Source organism: Schistocerca nitens, chromosome 1, assembly GCF_023898315.1.
Source record: "Schistocerca nitens isolate TAMUIC-IGC-003100 chromosome 1, iqSchNite1.1, whole genome shotgun sequence".
In the NCBI taxonomy this organism is placed as follows: Eukaryota; Metazoa; Arthropoda; class Insecta; order Orthoptera; family Acrididae; genus Schistocerca; species Schistocerca nitens.
Genome location: NC_064614.1, coordinates 508,067,734 through 508,093,053, shown reverse-complemented (window position 1 = coordinate 508,093,053; position 25,320 = coordinate 508,067,734). Strand labels below are relative to the sequence as shown.

The 25,320-nt window shown below is 45.2% G+C and overlaps 1 protein-coding gene across 1 annotated transcript in view; it reads left to right on the top strand.

Annotated features, from left to right (window-relative positions):
• The window catches only part of LOC126257374 (uncharacterized), a 98,694-nt gene that overhangs the window by 42,551 nt on the left and 30,823 nt on the right, over positions 1 to 25,320 (top strand). The window contains exons 3-4 of the mRNA XM_049955562.1: positions 1,261 to 1,523; positions 7,174 to 7,369. Of these exons, the coding sequence (XP_049811519.1) occupies positions 1,261 to 1,523; positions 7,174 to 7,369 (459 nt within the window). The remainder of the gene's footprint in view (positions 1 to 1,260; positions 1,524 to 7,173; positions 7,370 to 25,320) is intronic.

The following is a 25,320-nucleotide window of genomic DNA, read 5'->3' as shown; positions in this document are numbered from 1 at the left end:
ACTCGAGGCAAATGTTGTGATGGTTCCCCTGACAAGGGCACCACCGATTTCCTTGTCCATCCTTTCCTAATCCGAGCTTCTGCTTCGTCTCTCATGATCGCACTGTTAACGGTACGTTATACTCTAATCTTCCTTCCTTCCTTACTTACTTACTTCCAGTTACTTCTCTTACTAACTGAGCTATCCAGGCATTACTTACGGACCCCTTTCACGGGTACAGCCGTGGACAAAACGAGCGAGACCCCTCGCCTTTTCGTTATGCTGATCCGCACAGCTTTAAAGTCTGCTACACAGTATAACAGACAAGGTGCCGAAGTGCTACCAACATACTGCGCATAGTCGTGAAATTGAAAAACTATCCGAACTTTGTCAGACTGTTTTGAATCATGTCTGAACGTTGACACAGACCGTTTCGCGATCGAATGCGCATAATATTTTGCTAATTCGTAACGATGTGGGGTAATTTGTCTTACTAAAACAGTTATGTTATCTCGATAAGCTGAAATTCATTTTTATTAGTACAGTTCATATTAATTAGCGTTTCTTCTTTCATTTATATCGTATAATTACGTGTTGTATTTAACACACTAATCAGCATTAGTACAGTCTTAGACAAGATTGAAAACAGTCTGACAAAGTTCGGATAGTTCTTCCATTTCACGCGTGTGCATAGTATTTTGGTAGCACTTCGTCGCCTTGCCTATTATGCTGTGTAGCATACTTTAAAGCTGTGCGGATTAGCATAACGAAAAGGCGAGGGGTCTCGCTCGTTTTGTCCACGACTGTACACTTCCGCCAGTACCTCTCTGCTACCTTCCAAACTTCACATAGGTCCGGGTATCGAATTCCGGTCCTGCATTCATTTAATGTGCCAGAAGTTTTCATAACAGAGTATGGATTGACTCCCTAGGCTATTACTAAGCCATTTTTGCGAAATATCCTTTCTTCCACGAGTACTAGTTCAGCAACGTACCCAAGGAGAGTTTATTTGAAGTTTGGGAGAAACGAGAGGGAAATATTGCCACTGTGATGTTAGGTCGTGAGTCGTGTCTAAAGGTTTCAGTCAGTAAGTCGAAAAGTGAGGTTCTTGTTTCGAGTCCTGGTCCGGCAAACAGGCTTAATCTGCCAAGCAGGTTTCCTGTGTCGTGTCCATTAAAGCCGAGCAAGCTTTTTCCACATGGCTGCTGCTTGTATTTTTAAGATGTGTGCGTATATGCTGTGGAAGAGGCGTGTCCTGTAGAGGTACGTGTGGTCGGGCAGACGCGAGTGAGCTGACGTCCGGCACGGAGCCGTGGCGCCAGCCGGTGCCGGTGTACGCGGTGGGCCGCAGGTGCGGGCGTGCGCCTGCGCCTGCGCAGCTGCAGGTGTCGGTGTGGCTGTTCTTCCCGTGGAGCCAGGGCAAGCGGCTGTGCGCCGCCGGGGGCCTGCCGCTGCCGCTGCCCGCCGCGCTCTGCCCGCACGCCCTCACGCAGGTCTTCGGCAGCCACCTCGGCGACTGGGAGCACCTCGCCTTCCTCTTCCCCGTACGTACGCTGCTCTCAAAAGCAATCTATCTGTTTACTAGCTGGTTACCCTGGGTTGCCCAGGTATGTACAGGGTGGCGCACGATATGTGTTACCATTTTGTTTTTGAATATAAACTTTATTGTCAATACAATCTGAAAGGAACATATACTACAATGAAGAGCCGTCCATGGAGATTTGTTCTAACTCAGCACATGCTCTATATGTCCACCATTTCGTTTCCTAACTTCCTTCAAACGAACACTGAAGTTAGTGATTACCCTACGGCATATGTCTTCCGTAATTTCACTGCAAGCTTCAAGCATAAGTCTTCTGAGCTCCATTAAACCACGTGGACGTTTCGGGAAAAATTGAGGTCTGGACTATTGGGGACCAATTTTGTCCGTCATTGAAGCGACCTGGAAACCTGAGTGAAATAATCCGCATGGCGAAATGCTCGTGTACAAACTCCAATAGTCCAGACGTCCATCCATGCGACTTTTTTCTTTGGGGGTGCCTAAAGGAAAAAATTTTCCCGAAACGTCCACGTGATTTAATGGAGCTCAGAAGACTTATTCTTCAAGCTTGCAGTGAAATTACGGAAGACATATGCCGTAGGGTAATCACTAACTTCAGTGTTCGTTTGAAGGAAGTTAGGAAACGAAATGGTGGACATATAGAGCATGTGCTGAGTTAGAACAAATCTCCATGGACGGCTCTTCATTGTAGTATATGTTCCTTTCAGATTGTATTGACAATAAAGTTTATATTCAAAAACAAAATGGTAACACATATCGTGCGCCACCTGTATTTATAATGATGCTGTTGTACGACATACATAATGCTAAAAAATTGCGGCAAATGCAGCACGACCTATAGTGAATCGACTCCTAGGTTAGCGATTGGCAGGTGTTAGCGTAAACAAATGTAGCGTACTGCCAGTAAACAGCCGGAAAGACTCGTTATGGAATAACTACACAATTACCAGGCAGTTACTGGAAGCTTTCGCATCCATTAAATATCCAGGATTATGCCTACGGAGCGATTTAAGGTAGAACGGTAACGTAAAACTGCTCTTAGGTAGTGCAGTTCCCAAACAGATTCATTGGAAGAGTTATCAGGAAGAGCTGTCCACGCACGAAGGCGGTAGCTACACAACCCACGTTCGACCGATACTTGAATGTTACTCGGCAATCTGGTTCTCCTACGAGATCAGACTGAAGAGGAAATAGAGAGGACCCGAAGAAGAGTAGTGCGTTTCGTCTCATATTCGTTTCTTAAGCACGAAAGCATCAAGATGTTCGGCTACCGCAATTGGCAGACGGTACAAGACATGTGTTATGCAACACGGTGTGGTTTACTGTTAAAATTTTGAGAGAGAGCGTACATCTAATTATATCTCACACAAACGCCATGAAGGGGTCAGTAGAAAGATTCGAGCTTACACGGAGACTTATCAGCAGCCCTTCTTCCCTGTCACCGTTCGCGACGGGAAAAGGAATGAGGGGAAGTGACAATGCTGCACTAAGTACCCTCCGACATACACTATAAAGTCTCTTGCTAATCATAAATGCAGATTTATTTATTGCTATTTCATCAAGAGCTCTCCTCTTGAATCTCTATCATAAATCATTTGTTAGTGGGGTGGCACCATGCTGCATTCCATTAGTGTTGCAATCATAAAGTTATTTGTAGCGAAGCAAAAAATTATAAACAATAACTACAATAAAATGAAAGTAATTTGGTCTAAAACCAGCAATGTCTGCCTCCGTATCTGGGGTCAGCGCGTCATACTTCCATTTGGAGGACCCAGGTTCAGTTCCCTGGGATTTTTCTTACGTGGACAGCTGGAACAGGGTGCACTCAGACTGTCCAAGACAACTGAGGACCCACATTTTTTTTTTAGAAGCAGATAACTCCAAGGTCTGCATGACTGACAACGTTTGGGACTATGTTGTGCTACCCTTTGCCTCGCCATGTTGTGATCTACAGTCCGAAGACTGATTTGATGCATCTCTCCATGCTGCTCTACCCTATTCAAGCCTCTTCATCTCCGAATAATACTGCAACTTACATCCTTCTGAACCTGCTTACTGCATTCATCTGCTGGCCGGGATAGCCGATCGGTTCTAGGCGCTACAGTCTGGAACCGCGCGATCGCAACGGTCGCAGGTTCGAATCCTGCCACGGGCATGGATGTGTATGATGTCCTTAGGTTAGTTAGGTTTAAGTAGTTCCAAGTTCTAGGGGACTGATAACCTCAGAAGTTAAGTCCCACAGTGCTCAGAGCCATTTTTGCATTCATTTCTTGGTCTCCCTCTACAATTTTCCCGTCACATTTCCCTCCAGTACTAAACTGGTAATCCCTTGATGTCTCAGAATGTATCCTACTTGTCACACTTCCTCCAATACTTCCGGCAGCACTTTTTGGTTGAACGTTTTATAGCTAGCACTTGCGAGTCGAGCAGAAAGCATGTAAGGGTCAGTCAAGTAATAGCGTGCAGTGGCAGTCCCTAAATTTGCTGTGTACTCTTCTCGATGGCCTAGTCCGTATGTGGGTTAGAAGGTCTCTGCGGACCAAATGTAATAGTTGTGAGCTTGGAGAGTACTTTCATGGTCGAGAGAACGTCGTCCGAGAGCAAATCAAACGCAGCGTAAAACGGCTGCATATCGCAATGATGCAGAAACCATTGGCCGAACACGTGATGGATGAAAGAACAGTAAGCACCTGCACTATTTAATCACGACATTATTGCACTTGACCTTTATCGGAAACTCGCGGTTACTTTACAGTAAACAAGTACAGGGGTGCCTAAGGAAAACACTGCGCACTGACAATTCTTTCAGGTCAGCTGAGCATAAATTGTCAGCCTGATTATGCGCCTACTTACGGTAAGTGGGCGCAATGGCCATCACTCCCAGTTCCAATAATACTGTGATCGACCAACACCTTCTGGAAGTACGGCTGGGTTCCCTCATCACGCGACACACTTCAGGGCTTCCTATTACTGCTATGCTATTCAAGCGCAACAGCTCGGATGCTTGTGCGTGGATCAACATTAAATCTCTCACAGAACCCTTCAGTCTTGGTGAGTGTTTCCTTTGTGCAGGACTGCTGCCGTTTTTACGTCCTTTGAAAACATCTATTCCACACAATCGCTGATGTCTAGTGCTAATGCCTTTTTGCATACATTTCTCTGTAATTCCATAGAGCTGCTTGCCCATTTTTCTTTCTTCGCCATAAATAGATTGTATGTAAATGGAGGCAGTGGAAGCAGTACAGAACGGTAACCGAAGAGTCCTGGGGTCGAGTCCCTAAGCGGAAACTGATTTTTTATTTTCAATTTTTGCGTTACTTACACTAAAAATAAAGTGAAACACTGTTCAATATAATGTATTTATTAGTGTTTTTATATAAGGCATGAAAAGGAAAGGCAATTCGAGGTACCAAATACATTTCTAAGAAGGGATTGTAAGGCGTTCACGAAAATTCCGTATATACCCTACTGGCCATTAAAATTGCTACACCAAGAAGGAATGCAGATAATAAACGGGTATTCATTCGACAAATGTATTATACTAGAACTGACATGTGATTATATTTTCACTCTATTTGGGTACATATATCCTGAGAAATCAGTACCCAGAACAACCACCTCTGGCCGTAAGAACGGCCTTGATACATCTGGGCATTCAGTCAAACAGAGCTTGGATGGCGTGTACAGGTACAGCTGCCCATGCAGCTTCAACACGATACCACAGTTCATCAAGAGTAGTGACTGGCGTATTGTGACGAGCCAGTTTCTCGGCCACCATTGACCAGACGTTTTCAATTGGTGCGAGATCTGGGGAATGTGCTGGCTAGGGCAACAGTCGAACATTTTCTCTATCCAGAAAGGCCCGTACAGGACCTGCAACATGCGGTCGTGCATTATCCTGCTGAAATGTCGGGTTTCGCAGGGATCGAATGCCGGGTAGAGCCACGAGTCGTAACACATCTGAAACGTAACGTCCACTGTTCAAAGTGCCGTCAATGCGAACAAGAGGTGACCGAGACATGTAACCAATGGCACCCGATAGCATCACGCCGGTTGATACGCCAGTATGGCGATGACGAATACACGCTTCCAATGTGCGTTCACTGCGATATCGCCAAACACGGATGCGACCATCACGATCCTGTGAACAGAAACTGGATTCATCCGAAAAAATGGCGTTTTGCCATTCGTGCACCCAGGTTCGTCGTTGAGTACACCATCGCAGGCGCTCTTGTCTGTTATGTATCGTCAAGGATAACGGCAGCGATGGTCTCCGAGCTGATAGTCCATGCTGCTGCAAACGTCGTCGAACTGTTCGTGGAGATAACGTCCCCATCTGTTGACTCAGGGATCGAGACGTGGCTGCGCGATCCGTTACAGCCATGCGGATAAGATGCCTGTCATCTCGACTGCTAGTGATACGAGGCCGTTGGGATCCAACACGGCGTTCCGTATTACCCTCCTGAACCCACCGATTCCATATTCTGCAAATAGTCATTGGATCTCGACCAACGCGAGCAGCAATGTCGCGATACGATAAACCGCAATCGCGATAGGCTACAATCCGACCTTTGTCAAAGTCGTAAACGTGATGGTATGCATTTCTCCTCCTTACACGAGGCATCAAAACAACGTTCCACCAGGCAACGCCGGTCATCTGCTGTTTGTGTACGAGAAATCGGTTGGAAACTTTCCTCTTTCCAGCACGTTGTAGGTGTCGCCACCGGCGCCAACCTTGTGTGAATGCTTTGAAAAGTTAATTATTTGCATATCACTGCATCTTCTTCCTGTCGGTTAAATTTCGCTTCTGTAGTTCGTTATCTTTGTGGTGTAGCAATTTTAATGGCCAGTAGTGTAAAATTTGTTACTTTTATTATTTTACAGTTGATGATATATACATGTTGGGGTGATATTTATCGTAACAGGCGAACAGTAATGTTCTCGGTATCTTCCACACGATAAAAACACCGCCGTATAATTACATGGTTGCTTTAAATTTTCTATAGAAAAACAAACTTTACATTCATAAAACATTCTCTCTCCCTCACAGTCTGGCAGCAAACCATTCGCCAAATATTGGCGGTGATAGCCTGTAATGTGCGGGGGAACGTATTTTGATACTGTGCTCTCGGTATGTGATTTATTTTCTTCTTTCGATGAGGTAAGAACAGAATCAGATTTTCACTCTGCAACGCAGTGTGCGCTGATATGAAACTTGCTGGGAGATTAAAACTGTGTGCCGGACCGAAACTCGAACTCGGGACCTCTGCCTTTCGCGGGCAAGTGCTCTACCGATTTCGAGTCTCGGTCCGCCACACAGTTTTAATCTGCCTGGAAGTTTCAGGTAAGAACAGGTTTGAAGGTTTTGACCAAATTATTTACCGGACGAGAAAAATAGAAATCGTAGGATTACGCTAGCGGAGTGGATTTGGATGGAAGCGATGATTATGTTGATCTCTATTCCAATTTTCTGTACAGGTTCCGGAACTCTCGCAACCGAGATGATGCAGAACTTTTTTTTATATTTGTGAAATTACAGATGTAGTTACAAGTCGTACAGAGAGGTAAGAAGAACCAGAAATGTTAGCACTCTGGTTAGGTGTTAAGAAAGGCGCGCTTGTCTCGGCCGGCAGAACGCCAGCTCGGCGCCGCGGCTGCTGCAGCTGTGGACGCACCACCGGTCTGCGGTGTACGGCTGGGAGCCGTCGCGCGACGCCTTCTCGCTGCTGGAGCCGGCCGCCGGCTTCCCCGCCACCGTCGCCACCACCGCAGACGGCCGGCCCATCCTCTACGCCGCTGACGGCTCACACGGCCTCTGGGCCAAGCCAGGTGCGTACCTTCCCTCTGCTTTACTACCCACACATTATACCATTTATCACAATATTGGAACTCAAGAATGAAAATGCCGATATTAGAGTTGGTGACTGTGAGGGAGGAACACCCTGCAATTGAATTTCCAGGTAGCGGGTGATTCCAGTGAACAGAATACAGTAACACGATTCCTAGACACGTGACTTGCACTGGTAGATTCAGGCCAAAAGTCAATCACTGACGACGGCATTGGAATATTCTTGCACTGAGAAGGTCCGTTAGCTGTGGTTGGCAGTGTGCGATTGGGTGATTGATGGATTCATCGGCGGTGAGCGGTCGGGTTCTCGAGATCTGGTCGGCTCTGAGCACTCGCGTGCTCGTGGATGGACCAAGCCGGTGGAGGTTCAAAATGGCTCTGAGCACTATGGGACTCAACATCTGAGGTCATCAGTCCCCTAGAACTTAGAACTACTTAAACCTAACTAACCTAAGGGCATCCATGCCCGACGCAGGATTCGAACCTGCAACCGTACCGGTCGCGCGGTTCCAGACTGAAGCGCCGGTGGAGGACATAGTCCGTGGTGAGCATAGGGTGCTTGAGGATGGACATGGTCTGGGGAGGCTACAGTCTATGGTGACAGACTTCTCGTTGGCTTGGCGCTGGAAATTCCGATCGAAGAACCGCAAGACGAGGTTGGCGTAAACCCAGAGTGAGGATTGGTTACAGAGTGGGCAGATGGCGGCATAAATACTCGTCGAGCGAAAGGATACCGGCAAAGGCAAGCGACTCGTGGAGGCGAGGTAGTGTCGCGATGGCAGTGCTGTCTGTGGCGACGATGGCATCACATGGTGTCGTGGTGGCTGCTGCAGGTTCGGTTGTAGACAATCCAGCATGTGTCTACTGCTGTGCATTTTTGGTACCCTTCAGAGGAAAGCCGGCCACTGTGGCCGAGCGGTTCTAGCCGCTTCAGTCTGGAACCGCGCGACCGCAACGGTCGCAGGTTCGAATCATGACTCGGTCATGGATGTGTGAGATGTCCTTAGGTTAGTTAGGTTTAAGTAGTCCTACGTTCTAGGGGACTGATGACCTCAGATATTAGTCCAATAGTGCTCAGAGCCATTTGAACCAACTTCAGAGGAAAGTGTCGAAAGCGGGCGACTGCAGTTGCAGCCACCCACAACACACGACTGGATGGTTGCTTGCGATGTTGCAAGGCGATATCCTGCACATTCCGCATCGACTACCTTTAATGTACATTAAAGAAAGGAAAGAGATGCAGAGCCGGTGACTGGTCTAGGAAGATCACAGCCTTTCACTACTGCGGCACTAAGAGGGGAGGGTGGCGGGCCCATGCCCGGCCGTTGCTTATCCTAGGGAAAGATAACCTGGCACTCATTTGATAACAGGGTGAAGGGACCTGCATCTTTGTTGGAGGTGCGGTGCTGGAACGATGAAGAATCCCCGTCTGTACCTCGGGACTGAACCCAGAACCTCCACGGTTGAAGTCTAGTGCTTTACCCATTATACCAGAACAGCCACTTCTACTGCACATGCTCTGCTCAACAGAAGTTATGTGAATAGAATATTTTGTGTTATTCCTTCACATCGAAAACCTTTTTTTCAGTGCTCTTACGACTTCAGTACAGGGTGATAGAACTAAACTCTTCACCTCAGTATTTCTGGAACCGTTTTAGATATCGTTAACGTATTTCACCTAGATGCGTTGTGAGGAAGTCCTCATTAAACGACATATTGTGACGATTCATAGATGTATTAATTACAGAGATATCGGCATTTCGCTATTTCAAACAGAATTATGGAAATTTCTGCTACTGGTATCGTAGTTCTAAAATAGACGAATTCACCGTCGTTTCATTCTTTAAATTCCGATTATCATTTTGAGAGTAATTATGATCTTTGAAACTTAACACTTATGTGTTCTGAAGATGAAGCAGATTGCTGCCTTACTCGGAAGTTCGTTATTTCCTATCCAAATAAGTAAACACGTCATGTCGAATCAGGAGGAACCAGAGTGTTGTACCACCACGATACCAATGTAAAAAAGGCTCAGAGGAAATGCAGCCTCCATTCTGACTGTATGGTTCACGTGTGCTGAGTGCTGGTTACTATGAAAAACATTACTGCTTTTCACAAACCAGCATAAACCAGATATGATATTTCTTTCCGGAGAATGCGGAAGGAACGTGAAGAGAACTGGTCAGCTGTTCAGTCAGCCACACACAATATATATATATATATATATATATATATATATATATATATATATATATATATATATATACTCCTGGAAATTGAAATAAGAACACCGTGAATTCATTGTCCCAGGAAGGGGAAACTTTATTGACACATTCCTGGGGTCAGTGCCAAATATGCTCAATGGGGGACAGATCCGGAGATCTTGCTGGCCAGGGTAGTTGACTTACACCTTCTAGAGCACGTTGGGTGGCACGGGATACATGCGGACGTGCATTGTCCTGTTGGAACAGCAAGTTCCCTTGCCGGTCTAGGAATGGTAGAACGATGGGTTCGATGACGGTTTGGATGTACCGTGCACTATTCAGTGTCCCCTCGACGATCACCAGTGGTGTACGGCCAGTGTACGAGATCGCTCCCCACACCATGATGCCGGGTGTTGGCCCTGTGTGCCACCTGCACGGCGCCAAACACGCATACGACCATCATTGGCACCAAGGCAGAAGCGACTCTCATCGCTGAAGACGACACGTCTCCATTCGTCCCTCCATTCACGCCTGTCGCGACACCACTGGAGGCTGGCTGCACGATGTTGGGGCGTGAGCGGAAGACGGCCTAACGGTGTGCGGGACCGTAGCCCAGCTTCATGGAGACGGTTGCGAATGGTCCTCGCCGATACCCCAGGAGCAACAGTGTCCCTAATTTGCTGGGAAGTGGCGGTGCGGTCCCCTACGGCACTGCGTAGGATCGTACGGTCTTGGCGTGCATCCGTGCGTCGCTGCGGTCCGGTCCCAGGTCGACGGGCACGTGCACCTTCCGCCGACCACTGGCGACAACATCGATGTACTGTGGAGACCTCACGCCCCACGTGTTGAGCAATTCGGCGGTACGTCCACCCGGCCTCCCGCATGCCCACTATACGCCCTCGCTCAAAGTCCGTCAACTGCACATACGGTTCACGTCCACGCTGTCGCGGCATGCTACCAGTGTTAAAGACTGCGATGGAGCTCCGTATGCCACGGCAAACTGGCTGACACCGACGGCGGCGGTGCACAAATGCTGCGCAGCTAGCGCCATTCGACGGCCAACACCGCGGTTCCTGGTGTATCCGCTGTGCCGTGCGTGTGATCATTGCTTGTACAGCCCTCTCGCAGTGTCCGGAGCAAGTATGATGGGTCTGACACACCGGTGTCAATGTGTTCTTTTTTCCATTTCCAGGAGTGTATATACACTCATTTAACTAACGTTTGAAGCTCCTCTTCTCGTTCTTCCGTGTTTGCGATTTAAAAACTGGGTTATTTCGGAAACCCGCCTTATGCAAACATAACTAGTTTATTTTTATGTAAACAAAGAGTACAGCATGGCACACACTAACATACACCGACAAAATCGTACACAGGGTGGGAAACATACTAAAGAAACAAGGGCTACAAATATCATTCACACAAATAACACAGTACAGAAGAATCTAAGACGTAAGATCACCTCTGCAGACAAATTCTCCAAAGCTGTAATATATCAGTTAACCTGCAGTTCATGCCAGTCGGTCTATATAGGCCAAACATGCAGAAATTTCAAAACGAGGTACTCCGAACACCTCTGAGCTCTGAGAAGTAATGGTACACACTCCACTTTTGCAGACCATCTAATACAAGAAAACCACCACCCAAGAAACATGGAGACCTTAAGATCCTCAGAGAAAGCAACAGTCTCTACCAAAAACTCACAATAGAGGAGGACTACCATATACAAAAAGCAATAATACAGGGAAAGAGAGTCCTGGATGAAAATACAACACTGTACAACAATACACTGTTTGGAACACTCAATGAAGGTGACTCCCTACAAAAAACATAACAGGAAAAAAATACTCCTGTTTTCTTGGTTCTCTCCTCACCCCCCCTTCCATCTATCTATCCCATTATCTCTCTCTCTCTCTCTCTCTCTCTCTCTCTCTCTCTCTCTCTCTCTCACACACACACACACACACACACATACATTCAAAATCAGCGCCATGACACACACACAAGACGAAATATGAACAAGTGAGCAACGACAACAACATGACACATCTCAGAAGTGTCTGCTCCGATCACATTTCGCCACATTTTGTGTAAGTGCTTGTGAGAAGAAGTAGTGAGCGGAAATTTATGAACTGAGTGAAAGCAATGCACTAAATAGTAGCTGATTGAGACACCAACTAGGGACACGAAACAGGACGGAAAATACAAGTACAGAAACGTACATAACCTCAGTGACTATGAAAAAAAGAATGTTATTATGGCGCGCCGGATGACGAGACAGAGTGTGAGGATCAATCCTGCAACGACCGAACATAATAGCTGTTAGGCAGCTGTAGCTCATAACACACATGCTAACTCCAGAGACATTACAAGTGCGTCTGGAGTAAATCAGTCTAGTGTTGTTCTCCTTTTGCACACAAATATCGTCCATCTTTATCACATGCGTCCTCTCACCAGCAGATTAACCAGCGGAACTTTGGAAGGTGCATTGCTCCTTTATTCAAAAAAATCTCTGTATCGCTCAAGCTTCCGTCACAAATCATGGAAAGCTGAATGTAAAACATATACATTATTCTGACGCTGAGAATTCGCTCTGGCAGAGGCAGGCTGAACGTCAGAGGCAGTAGAGTCAGAACATTTGGTGTGGGTTTGTTGAAGATTACGTTAGTTGCCCTTACTTCATTGAAGAAACCTTAACGAGTAAATGCACTATGCGCTCGTGGTTAGGCAAGCGCTGACCCAGCTCTTTCCTGATCGCTGGATAGGATGTGAAGGCATTACAGTTGTCCTGTATGTCCGCCTGATTTGACGCAACAGGACTTTTTTCCTCTAGGTTAAACTCAAAGATGACTAACCAAAAGCAATTAAGACTTCGTATTCTTGCAGCATGTGCAACGATATTTTAGTGTCAGCTGAAAACATATGTTATAGGAAACTATCTTCATTTCGAACATTGGAAGATACAAACTGAATCTTAAAGAAGTCTTTGTGATGACTTTTTGGATGTCGGTGTTGATATATTTAGAGATTAAATACATAATGCGTAACTATTATTCAAGAACGTTTATACCTCAATTGTATGTTTTACAAATCCATTTAATTTTTGACATACATCTTTCTGTTACTGAAGTAAGCTGGTGAATTATCCTTAGATGTTAAGGAATCTGCCTGCCATGTTGTTGTTGTTGTTGTTGTTCTGGTCTTCAGTCCTGAGACTGGTTTGATGCAGCTCTCCATGCTACTCTATCCTGTGCAAGCTTCTTCATCTCCCAGTACCTACTGCAACCTACATCCTTCTGAATCTGCTTAGTGTATTCATCTCTTGGTCTCCCTCTACGATTTTTACCCTCCACGCTGCCCTCCAATGCTAAATTTGTGATCCCTTGATGCCTCAAAACATGTCCTACCAACCGATCTCTTCTTCTAGTCAAGTTGTGCCACAAACTTCTCTTCTCCCCAATCCTATTCAATACCTCCTCATTAGTTACGTGATCTACCCACCTTATCTTCAGCATTCTTCTGTAGCACCACATTTCGAAAGCTTCTATTCTCTTCTTGTCCAAACTGGTTATCGTCCATGTTTCACTTCCATACATGGCTACACTCCATACAAATACTTTCAGAAACGACTTCCTGACACTTAAATCTATACTCGATGTTAACAATTTTCTCTTCTTCAGAAACGATTTCCTTGCCATTGCCAGTCTACATTTTATATCCTCTCTACTTCGACCATCATCAGTTATTTTACTCCCTAAATAGCAAAACTCCTGTACTACTTTAAGTGTCTCATTTCCTAATCTAATCACCTCAGCATCACCCGATTTAATTTGACTACATTCCATTATCCTCGTTTTGCTTTTGTTGATGTTCATCTTATATCCTCCTTTCAAGACACTGTCCATTCCGTTCAACTGCTCTTCCAAGTCCTTTGCTGTCTCTGACAGAATTACAATGTCATCGGCGAACCTTAAAGTTTTTATTTCTTCTCCATGGATTTTAATACCTACTCCGAATTTTTGGCTGCCTGCCATCAGCGGAACTAAAGTCACTAATTTTCCGCAAATATATATTTTATGAAAAAAAGTAGTATGCTCGTTTGCTCCAACTAACCATACACAGTTAACACTCAAAACTGACTGACATGCTGAAGGTCTTTGTTCAGTAACTCAACGTGTCGTACTTGCTGCGTTTTCCACAAACTAATACTCGTATTTGCAAAGATCTACTGCTGCAATCGGAAACCAGGCCCCACAAGAGTTGACTTCCACAATGATCTAGATCTTTGGGAAAACAGAATACAGTCAATTTTTTGCCAAAGTTTCCGAACGAGGTTACGACACCCAACCACAAAGAGTGGACTGTCGGCAGAGCTGCAGAGGCCAAGGTGGTGTCTGGCGAGGAGGCGGCTGGTCGGCAACAGGCAGCGGCGTCGTAGTGGAGTGGAGGTCCGTCTGTAGCTCTAGCTCGACGTGAACTGGCTCTGCACGGCAGTGCGCGGGTCTAAATACTGTCTCGCGGCATGCTATTTAAGGAACTGTTTTAGGTCACGTGGGTCACGGATGCAAGTAGGTACGTTGTCATAGACCTACTACATTACTATAGTGTTGGTGTGGTACCTATTATCGACTTGATTGCTTTTATAGAACTTTGGCAGACCTCGATCAGCATCCTTCCCGGTCCGCGACCCCTGATGGCGCTCCTAGGGTCGCCTGATGGAACTGCTAGACCGTTTTCTGGTGCAGAGAGGTTGCGTGGCATATACACAACCAGCGACGTTGTTGTGCCAGATGCGTTGCCGGCCTACAGGCGCAACGCCGCAACATGTCAGATGACAGGCTCTTTGCCAGCCAGTTGATCTGTCGGTCCAACCACATCTAACCAAGTGCGATTAGTATCAATTTTTAATTAAGCTTTTCTTCACTATTCCGCTTTTGTAAGTAAGCTTTCTTAGCTGCATCATGTTGAAGCACTCCATTAGCTTGACAGAACAGTTCCATATGTTATCATGTCGTAAACACTCTCAAGTACAAATTCTAAGCCAGGATAGTCTGTAAGGTACAACACTTAGCACTGTAAGCACATTTATTACTGACACCAACCTGCTGCCACAATAGAACACACCTCCTGGACGGAGACAGCAGCTGCTTATACAAACACAAACTATTCCGGTGTGCTGGTATTTATACAAACATCGAATTTTCCCCAACATGTAAATGTTACAACTATAATGTATTTCATAAACCTGCCAGAAACGATGAATACCAAGTAACAAACGTCTCTTGCTGGTCGGATTTGAACTGGCAACCAGCAGCTATGCTGACCGTTAAGTCACACTCTATGACCACAGACTCACTGTTTCACATCTTCTCATTTGAGTCGACTACACCACCTTTGTCGGTGATTCTCTGGGAGGTGCTTGAGGATGCTTGGGGCAGGAAGAACGGTGCAAAACCTGTATTTTCTTCGATGTCTTGTATGTAAATGTCACAAAATGGTTCAAATGGCTCAGAGCACTGTGAGACTTAACTTCTAAGGTCTTCTGTCCCCTAGAACTTAGAATTACTTAAACCTAACTAACCTAAGGACATCACACCCATCCATGCCCGAGGCAGGATTCGAACCTGCGACCGTAGCGGTCTCGCGGTTTCAAACTGCAGCGCCTAGAATCGCTCGGCCGCCTCGGCCGGCTGAATGTCACAACTGGCACTATTGTATCCCAGTCTCTCTCATTGGCATCAAAGTACATCGAGAGAAAATCTGTCCATGTCTTATTAAGCCGCTGTCTGAGGCTATTCGTCTGTGGGTAGTAGGCAATTGTCGTAGACTGAGATGACAGAAGTCATGGGATAGCGAGAAGCACTTCTACAGATGCCGGTGGTATCCCGCACGCGAGGTATAAAAGGGCAGTACATAGGCCGATCTTTCATTTGTACTCAGCTGATCCGTGTGAAAAGATTTCCGAAGTTCCGACGTGATTACGGTTGCACGATGGGAATTAACAAACTTTGAACGCGGAATGGTAATTGGAGCTACATGCATAGAACATTCCTTTCCGGAAATCGTTAGGGAACTCAATATTCCGAGATCCACAGTGCAAAAAGTGTGCCGAGAATATCAAATTTCAGGGTACCTCTCACGAGGGACAACGTGTTCACTTAACAACCAAGAACAGCGGCGTCTGCGTAGAGTTGCCAGTGCTAACAACCAAGCAACACTGCGTGAAAGAAGTTCAGAAATCAATGTGGGACGTACGATGAATGTATCCGTTAGGACCGTGCAGCGAAATTTGGCGTTAATCGGCTGTGGCAGCAGACGATCGACGCGAGTGCCTTTGCTAACAGCACCACATCGCCTGCAGTTTCTCTACTGAACTCGTGACTATATAGATTGGACCTAAATGATTGGAAAACCGTTCCCTGGTCAGATGAGTCCCAATTTCAGTTGATAATAGCTGGTGGTAGGGCTAGCGTGTGGCCCAGACACCTCGAAGCCATGGACTCAGGTGTCAACAAGGTACTGTGCAAGCTATTGGTGGCTTCATAATGGCGTGGCCTGTGTTTACGTGGAATGGACTGAGTTCTCTGATCCAAATGAACCGATCAATGACTGGACACGGCTATGTTCAGCTACCTGGAAAACTTTTGTAGCTATTCATTGACTTCATGTTCTCAAACAGTGACGGCATTGTTATGGATGACGATGCACCATGTCATCGGGCCACAATTGTAAGCAACTGGTTTGATGGACATTCTGAACAGTTCGAGCGAATGATCTGGGCAACCAGATCGCCCAACAAGAATCCCATTTAACATTTATGGGACATAATAGGGAGGTCAGTTCGTGCACAAAATCCTTCACCGGCACCACTTTCGCAATTATGGACGGCTATAGAGACAGTATGGTTCAATATTTCTGCAGAGGGCTTCCAACAACTTGTTGAGTCCATGCCACGTCGAGTTGCTGCACTAGACCAAAAAAAATGGTTCAAATGGCTCTGAGCACTATGGGACTTAACATCTGAGGTCATCAGTCCCCTAGAACTTAGAACTAGTTAAACCTAACTAACCTAAGGACATCATACACATCCATGCCCGAGGCAGGATTCGAACCTGCGACCGTAGCAGCAGCGCGGTTCCGGACTGCAGCGCCTAGAACCGCGTGGCCACCGCGGTCGGCTGCACTAGACCGGCAAAAGGAGGTCCGACACGATATTAAGAGGTATCCCATAACAATTTTTGCCCGAATGTACTGTGAATGATTTCGGAACGAGAAATTACCTCCAATACTAGTCTTGAATGGAAAAGTTTCCCATGATCAGAGATCATCACAGATGGTTCTCTGTGCTTCAAAATGATGTATTCTAACAGAAACTTCGCAGTTTCCAGAAGTAATTGCAGAACATGCTTCCGTCGTTGACTTTCCTTACAGTGGCTCACATAGTGTCTAATGGATCGGTAAAGACCTGGCCAGTGATACCTGTATTTGATTCTGTCTACAGTCTTCACGAATACCAGGTGAAAAGATGATGATGACTCGTGGAACTGCTTCAGGATAGCAGGTCATAGATGGAGCGGAATTATGAGCAACCATATCCATTCCATTGGGTCATCCTCTTACACAATGATCCGTCTATTAACGGGCATCCTTCTTTTGTCAGTTCGTCCTTCTTCAAGCTTCTACGGTTTTCAGCAGTGCTGGATCTTTGCTCTGTTCAGCAGTAACATCATTTAATACAACGATGACTGAAATTTCATCTACGCTGCTGTATGTGCCGAAGGATTCCTTGAGAGGCAGTCAGTTCGTCTTGGACTTGCAGAGCACTCTGGAACTGCAACTCTCCCATAACTGGTAGTGTCAATGTGAAGTTCTGTCTCCTCATTCTCAACACACAGTGTTAGGACCTAGTCTGTTATTTAAATTTGACATATTCATAAAAAGAGCTACAAATAAATTTTAACATTTCACCTTACAAATTTATATTTTAACCCTAATAACATAAACAACTGTTTTAACCAATAATATTCGCTTGTGTCAGAGCACCTCCTGAAGGACAAGAGAGCTCTTTCTTACATTTGACATCTCCCTGCAGTAGTTATTGCAAGGGATGTGCCTTCGTAAAGAGATCTTTTTGAATAGCTGGTACTATGTGCACATTCCGAGAAAACATCTAATATCATGAGTACGCTGAAGAATCGGGAATTCTGTGACTACTCTTATTTCCTCTGGATCGGGATGGATTTCATTGTCATTCACTACATGCCCCAAGACTTTTATTTCTTGGGTGACGAAAAGGCACTTCTTTGGATTCAGGCAAAGGCCTGCAGTACACTTCAACACAGTTGTCTGGCAGCTTAGATGTTCTTCAAATGTCTTCGCAAAAGCGCAACGTCATCCAAATACCAAAGACACAATATCCATTTACAGTGCCGGAGCACATCGTACATTTGAAGGTGGCTGGAGCATTACATAGTCCAAATGGCATAAATTTAAACTCATAGAGGCCATTAGGAGTATGAAGGCACTATTTTGTGATCAGCCTCGTAAACTTCGATTTGCCAGGAGCTTGTTTGCACATGCATTGTTGAGAAATACGTTGCTCAAGCACTCTAGGGTGTCAGCAATGTGCGGTAGTGAATAGACGTCTTTCTTTGTGATTTTAATCAGTAATTGTAGTCGACACAGAAACGCCAGTTGCCAACCATCTTCATCGCACGGACCACAGGAGATTACCAAGGACTCTCTGAAGGTTCAGTGATGTCATCATCATATTTCGTATTTCGACATAACTGTCATCAAGGAGTGTGACTGCAGGATGTGATGCAAGAGTATATAACATTCTTCACCCCAATTCAATTTTCATCCACACTGCATTAAGGTGTGAAACGACTGATCAACCAAAAATTGACATGACGTCTTGTGACCTGTTTCTGCTGCCTTCGCTACAGTTTACTGGTTTTATTTTATATTTGAAAGGAGTGTGAATGCAGTTATTGACGCAGTGTTCTAGGTTTGTGATTACATTTAAAAATGACGACTCAGTGAGTCGAAACTAGTTACGTAACCTTTTAAAAATTTCATTGATTTAGTGACTGTGGCTTGACCATTGTCTGTGTCGTCAAATAAACGCTTTACAGCATATTCCATACTTTCTCTTGGATTATCTGTTGTTTAGCCAGTGACTTCCTACATGAGTGCTGGGTAATTAGTGGCTGATCTCCAGTGTTGATATATTGTTTTTCCATTGGCTGCTTGGTCTGTACTAAGTCCAAATTTAAAAGCATCCGAAAATTGACACAGGATGGCTATGAATCGCCAACATTGCTCCTCAGCCAGGCCAGGTCCCACTGACAGTTTGACAGCAGCTTCCTCCCCTCTATTGCCTGTATTGATAGAAGAGCATGATTCTTCACGTATGACACTAAGCTGGCCTTCCTAGATTGGTTTGGTTGTCTCTACACACATACATTTATGGACGACTTGTGAATACTCTTGACTATTAGTGATCGGAAGTTCTCCTTCGTCATCTTCAGTGTCTATTATCGTCGCTGGCATGTAGAATTCTTTTGGGAACCTATGTAGCTTTTTTCGATCGGCAAAAGCTTCACACTTTAACAGAGTATCTGAATTGTCAACTGATACTCATCCCGTTGTTGACTGTGGCCTAATAACGTCTTCAATGGCAAATAACCACCCAGGGCAATTTTTGTTATGTGTGCTTTTACGAGGTCCCATCTGAGAATAGCGTTATCAGTACATTCTGTCATAATAGCAAATTTGATGAGCTATGTTTTATCGTTGATATTTATCCTTGCAATTAATGTTCCTATCACTTGAGTGTACTTCACATTTGCGACTTACAGCACAATAGCTTTCATATCATGAAACGTAGTCTTCTTTGGCTGATGACGATAACCATCTGACATTACAGAAAGGGAAGCCCCTGACTCGACTAGGACAAGTTGGTCATGGATGACTGACTGTTATCTATGGAAGATTTTCACCTCCTGAATTTGAGCATCTGTATAGTGACGCCAAAAGACTTTGACATGTTGGAGAGTGGCTTTCATCCTGCAGGTTCATTATAACCGCCTGCAGCTGATATGTGTCAACAGTGTTGGGATACTTAGTTTGAAAACTTTACAGACGAGAATATATCACTTCAATTGCATTGGCACAGTTCACCTGGCTAGAAATATCCGTTAGCAGACATACTTGTTAGTGAATGTTAGTTGCTACACGGCCCAGTCACCTTAACGTGACTACCACCTATGTGCAATAGCCACTCACAGACAGCAGGTGGTAGCACTAGCAGTGAAGGTTATATTGGCTAAAGTTGGTATTTCTGAAATGGTTTAGTTTGTAAACTATTTGCATGCTGTTGTGGTTAAAGTATGCTGTGAGTAGCACTATCGAACACTGGCTCCGAGATAACTGTGGTGCAACAAGGACCATAGATGGCATGGTTGAATGATGGCTGCACGGATGTTCATGGGCAAATAGACACGCAACTGTTCAGCAATTGACCACCCAGATGAACCAAGGGGCTATGAGAAATTTCTCCTCAATGACGATTCAGTGAGCGTTACTGCGTAATGGACCTCCATAGCATGTGCCTGGTTCATGCCACCATGGTGACTGCGGTTCACCGGAGACAAAGGCTGGAATTAGCAAGCCAGTACCGCAACTAAGTGATGACAGGTGGCCTTCTCAGATAAATCACGTTTTACGCTCCATCAGACAGATAATCGTTGGTGTGTATGGGGCGAAACGACTGAAAGCAAACACCCTGTATGCATTATGGTCTAGGAAATTTTTTCGTGGCGTTCTCTGGGTAACCTCGCCATTCTGGAAGGCACAACAGATCAACACAAGTATGCATCTATGCTTATATCCACCCCTATATACAGTTTGGTTTTACTTGGCACTGTGGCATCTAGCTGCAGTACAATGCAATGTGTCACACTTCTCGCGGTGTAGATACATGGCTAAAAGGGCGCCAGGGTGAGCTTACTGTACTCTCCTGGTCACCAAACTCCCCATATTTAAGCCCAAACGGGAATATTCGATCGAGGTGTTCGCGCCGTGGATCCTCGACCGAGAAACCTAGTGCAACTGGCCATGACAGTGGACTCAGCATGGCTCCACATCCTTGTCGGTACCTTCCAGAACTTCTCTGACTCTCTTGCACATCTCGCTGCAGTCCTCTTGGAGAAAATGGTTATTCCAGCTTGTGGCAGAAGGTTACATTAATGTGACTGACAGTGTACTTGAGACTAATCACAGCGTAATAACTAAGGTGATAAGGGCAGAAGACGTATTTTAATTTTGGTAGAGTGCGGAGGAATACAAATTGTGAATTCATGAACTGTGGTTTTAAACTTTGAAAAATCACAACTAAAAGTCGCAGCCACCGAAAAGTAGCATTGACAGAAATCGCTAATATCACAGTTCGGTCGATCTATACTCGCAAAAGTATTTTTCGGTGGGTTTGGTACACTACATAAATGACGTAGTAAACGGTAGGATTGCCCGTTGTATTGGTAGCATTGGTAGTGAAAGGAAAATAAATGAATGTGTAAGAGAGAATCTGGTAGCCGACGACTTCTTTTTGTTTGTTTGTTCTGCACATAATTAGAACCGCGTGTAATCCAGTGTTAGTTCACTGAGTATTTTATATCCTTACATAATATAAACAGCGTTTTATAAGTAATAAAAATTAATAAATGACGTAGCTTCTGCACTTTTATGTAACCAATTAATTACTTTTGATGTAGGTAAGATTTACGAGCACAAACGTAAAAAAATATAATAATTGTTATTTTTTAGTAAATAGAAAGTCTTTCATCGTGATCAAAGGGAAGAGTTTCCTGTTATTATTGTTAAATGTGAAGGTTGTTTGTGAGTAACAGAAACATGTTTTATATAAGTTCAACGAAGTATTGAAGCTACATTTGTTGTATTTTTGTTTGTGGTTTTTTTTCTATTTTACCTTTTTGTTGAAGAAATTGTATTTTCTACCGCTATATTATAAATCTATATTGTTTTCTTTCACTAAAACGTACATCTTTTTCATGTTACAAATCAACAATTATCGATAAAACCTGAGTTAAACATCGCCATTTTAAGTTTTGCTATAAACACTGTTTATTCTTAAGTAACAGACAGGGGGATAACTATGTAGAACAAGCCCATCCTTTCATACACTGACGGAAGTAAAATCACAACACCAAGAAGGAGTCGTGCGACATAAACGAAAGTTGGTAGGCGTGTTCCTACATTTGAAAGATGATGTCTACTGAAATTTCGCGGAAGTCACATAACAGTGGCGCTAGTGGTGAGCTGATGCTAGTCAAGAATGTCTCCATTATCAACACCACACTGAGTTTGTACGAGATCATGTAATAGGACTACGAGAAGTTGGATGTTCCTTCTGCGATATTGCAGGAGAGTAGCCACTGTACATGACTGCTTCCAGCGGCCGTCACGAGAATGTATGGCCGCAAGAAGATCTGGCTCTGGGTGGGCACGTGACACAACCGAGAGCTAGGGCCATCGTGTTCGGCGTATCGCTTTGGCGCATCGTATTGGCTCTGCAGCAGCAGTCTGAGCAGCAGTTGCACCTCAGTGACACAACGAAATGCTACAAATCAATTACTTGAAGGACAGCTCCGAGACAGGCGCGCTGTAGCGCGCATTCCACTGACCCCAAAGCACCGCCAATTGCGACTTCAGTGGTGTCGAGCAAGAGCTCATTGGAGGCCAGGGCGGAGCCCTGTCGCGTTTACTAATGAAAACTGGTTCTGCTTCGGTTCCAGTGACAGCCGTGTGCTGGTTAGAACTAGGCCCATTGAAGGCCTACCTGCGCCGGCCGAAGTGGCCGTGCGGTTCTAGGCGCTGCAGTCTGGAACCGCGAGACCGCTACGGTCGCAGGTTCGAATTCCTGCCTCGGGCGTGGATGTGTGTAATGTCCTTAGGTTAGTTAGGTTTAAGTAGTTCTAAGTTCTAGGGGACTAATGACCTCAGAAGTTGAGTCCCATAGTGCTCAGAGCCATTTGAACCATTTTTTGAAGGCCTACCTGCATGCTAGACACACTGGACATGTACCTGGAGTTATGGACTGGGGTGCGATTCCGTGTGACAGCAGCACCAGTCTGGCACTTATCTCACCTCAACCTGACTGCAAATGTGTACGTCAGTCTCGTGATTCGACCTGTTGTGGTGCCATTCGTTAACAGCATTCCAGTGGGTGTTTTCCAACAGAATAATGCTCGCCTGCATAAGGTTGTTGTAATCCAACATTCACTACAGAGTGTCGACGTTTTTCCATGGCCTGCTCGATCACCACATCTGTCTCCAGTAGGACCTCATCGGACGACAACTCCAGCGTCACCCACAAAGAGCATTAACTGTCGCTGTATTGACCGACCAAATGCAACAGATATGGAACTCCATCCCTCAAACTGTCCGCCCCCGGTAGCTGAGTAGTCAGCGTGACAGAATGTGAATCCTAAGGATCCGGGTTTGATTCCCGGCTGGGTCCGAGATTTTCTCCGCTCAGGGACTGGGTGTTGTGTTGTCGGCATCATCGTCATTTCATCCCCATCGACGCGCAAGTCGCCAAAGTGGCGTCAAATCGAAAGACTTGCACCCGGTGAATGGTCTACCCGATGGGAGGCCCTAGTCACATGACATTTACATTTTTATCCCACAAACTGACATCCAGCACCTGTAAAATACAGGGTGATTCAAAAAGAATACCACAACTTTAGGAATTTAAAACTCTGCAACGACAAAAGGCAGAGCTAAGGACTATCTGACGGCGAATTAAGGGAGCTATAAAGTTTCATTTAGTTGTACATTTGTTCGCTTGAGGCGCTGTTGACTAGGCGTCAGCGTCAGTTGATGCTAAGATGGCGACCGCTCAACAGAAAGCTTTTTGTGTTATTGAGTACGGCAGAAGTGAATCGACGACAGTTGTTCAGCGTGCATTTCGAACGAAGTATGGTGTTAAACCTCCTGATAGGTGGTGTATTTAACGTTGGTATAAACAGTTCACAGAGAATGGGTGTTTGTGCAAAGGGAAAAGTTCTGGACGGCCGAGAACGAGTGATGAAAATGTAGCACGCATCCAGAAAGCATTTGTTCGCAGCCCAGGAAAATCGACTCGCAGAGCTAGCAGAGAGCTGCAAATTCCACAATCAACTGTATGGAGAGTCCTACGAAAAAGGTTAGTTATGAAACCTTATCGTCTGAAATTGGTTCAAGCACTGTCTGCAGCTGATAAGATTAAAAGAATCGATTTCTGTGATTTTATCCTTGCTCAAATGGAAACAGATGAATCTTTCGTTTCAAAGATTGTGTTTAGTGATGAAGCAACTTTCCACACTAACGGGAAAGTCAACCGTCACAATGTCTGTATATGGGGCACTGAGAATCCGCGGGAAACAACTCAGTATGAACGTGACTCGCCTAAGGTGAACGTTTTCTGTGCCATTTCAGCCAATAAAGTTTTTGGTCCCTTTTTCTTCGAAGGTGCTACTGTAACTGGACTACAGTATCTGGAGATGTTAGAGAATTGGCTGTTCCCTCAGCTCGAACAAGAAGCACAACAATTCATATTTCAGCAGGATGGAGCGCCACCACATTGGCACTTATCTGTCCGTAACTACCTGAACGTCAACTACCCGAGGCGATGGATCGGCCGCCAGGCAGCCCGTGACAGAGCACTTCATCACTGGCCTCCAAGATGCCCTGATCTTACCCCCTGCGATTTTTTCTTATGGGGGCATGTTAAGGATATGGTGTTTCGGCCACCTCTCCCAGCCACCATTGATGATTTGAAAGGAGAAATAACAGCAGCTATCCAAACTGTTACACCTGATATGCTACAGAGAGTGTGGAACGAGTTGGAGTATCGGGTTGATATTGCTCGAGTGTCTGGAGGGGGCCATATTGAATATCTCTGAACTTGTTTTTGAGTGAAAAAAAAACTTTTTAAATACTCTTTGTAATGATGTATAACAGAAGGTTATATTATGTTTCTTTCATTAAATACACATTTTTAAAGTTGTGGTATTCTTTTTGAATCACCCTGTACAATGCGTGCACATTTGTATTCTAGCATCCAACATTCTGTCGTTTGCACCGGTTATTAATGTACCTGCATTTGACATTTTCAATGGCTTATCTCGCATTTACATTAATCTGTGACGTTGCAATGTTAATCACTTACATATGTTACTTAGATGACTGATTCCCGAAATTTCATTCTTCTACATTAATTATTTCTTAATGTTGCGATGTTTTTCGTCAGTGACTGATTCCAGACAGTTCTCAGTTTCCGGTTTTTAGGGGAATCTAGGAAGGCACTGATTGTTTATGTTGTAGCGGCAGCACAGTTTAAGATAGGGATGTTAGATTTGGTACAATATTTCTGAGCACACAAGTTACAGCTGGGTGCGGGCTGGATTGCAGTAAGTTACGCTGAACAGCGGTTGCGAAGTGGATTGGAGGCCACAGGGGCCATCGAACCGCCGAAAAGCGTAAACGCAGCGGTTCGCATGCCGCAAGCTATAGGAAGAAGGGGCCCACTGGCGCAACCGTGATGTGGGGCATATGTGACTTGGAGCGATGCGTTAGCGAAACAGAGCCACGAAGCCTAGTATAAATAGGTATGGTTTTCTAACGAGATCCATCCAAGTGCGGCAGCTCTCCTGGACGGCGGGGCG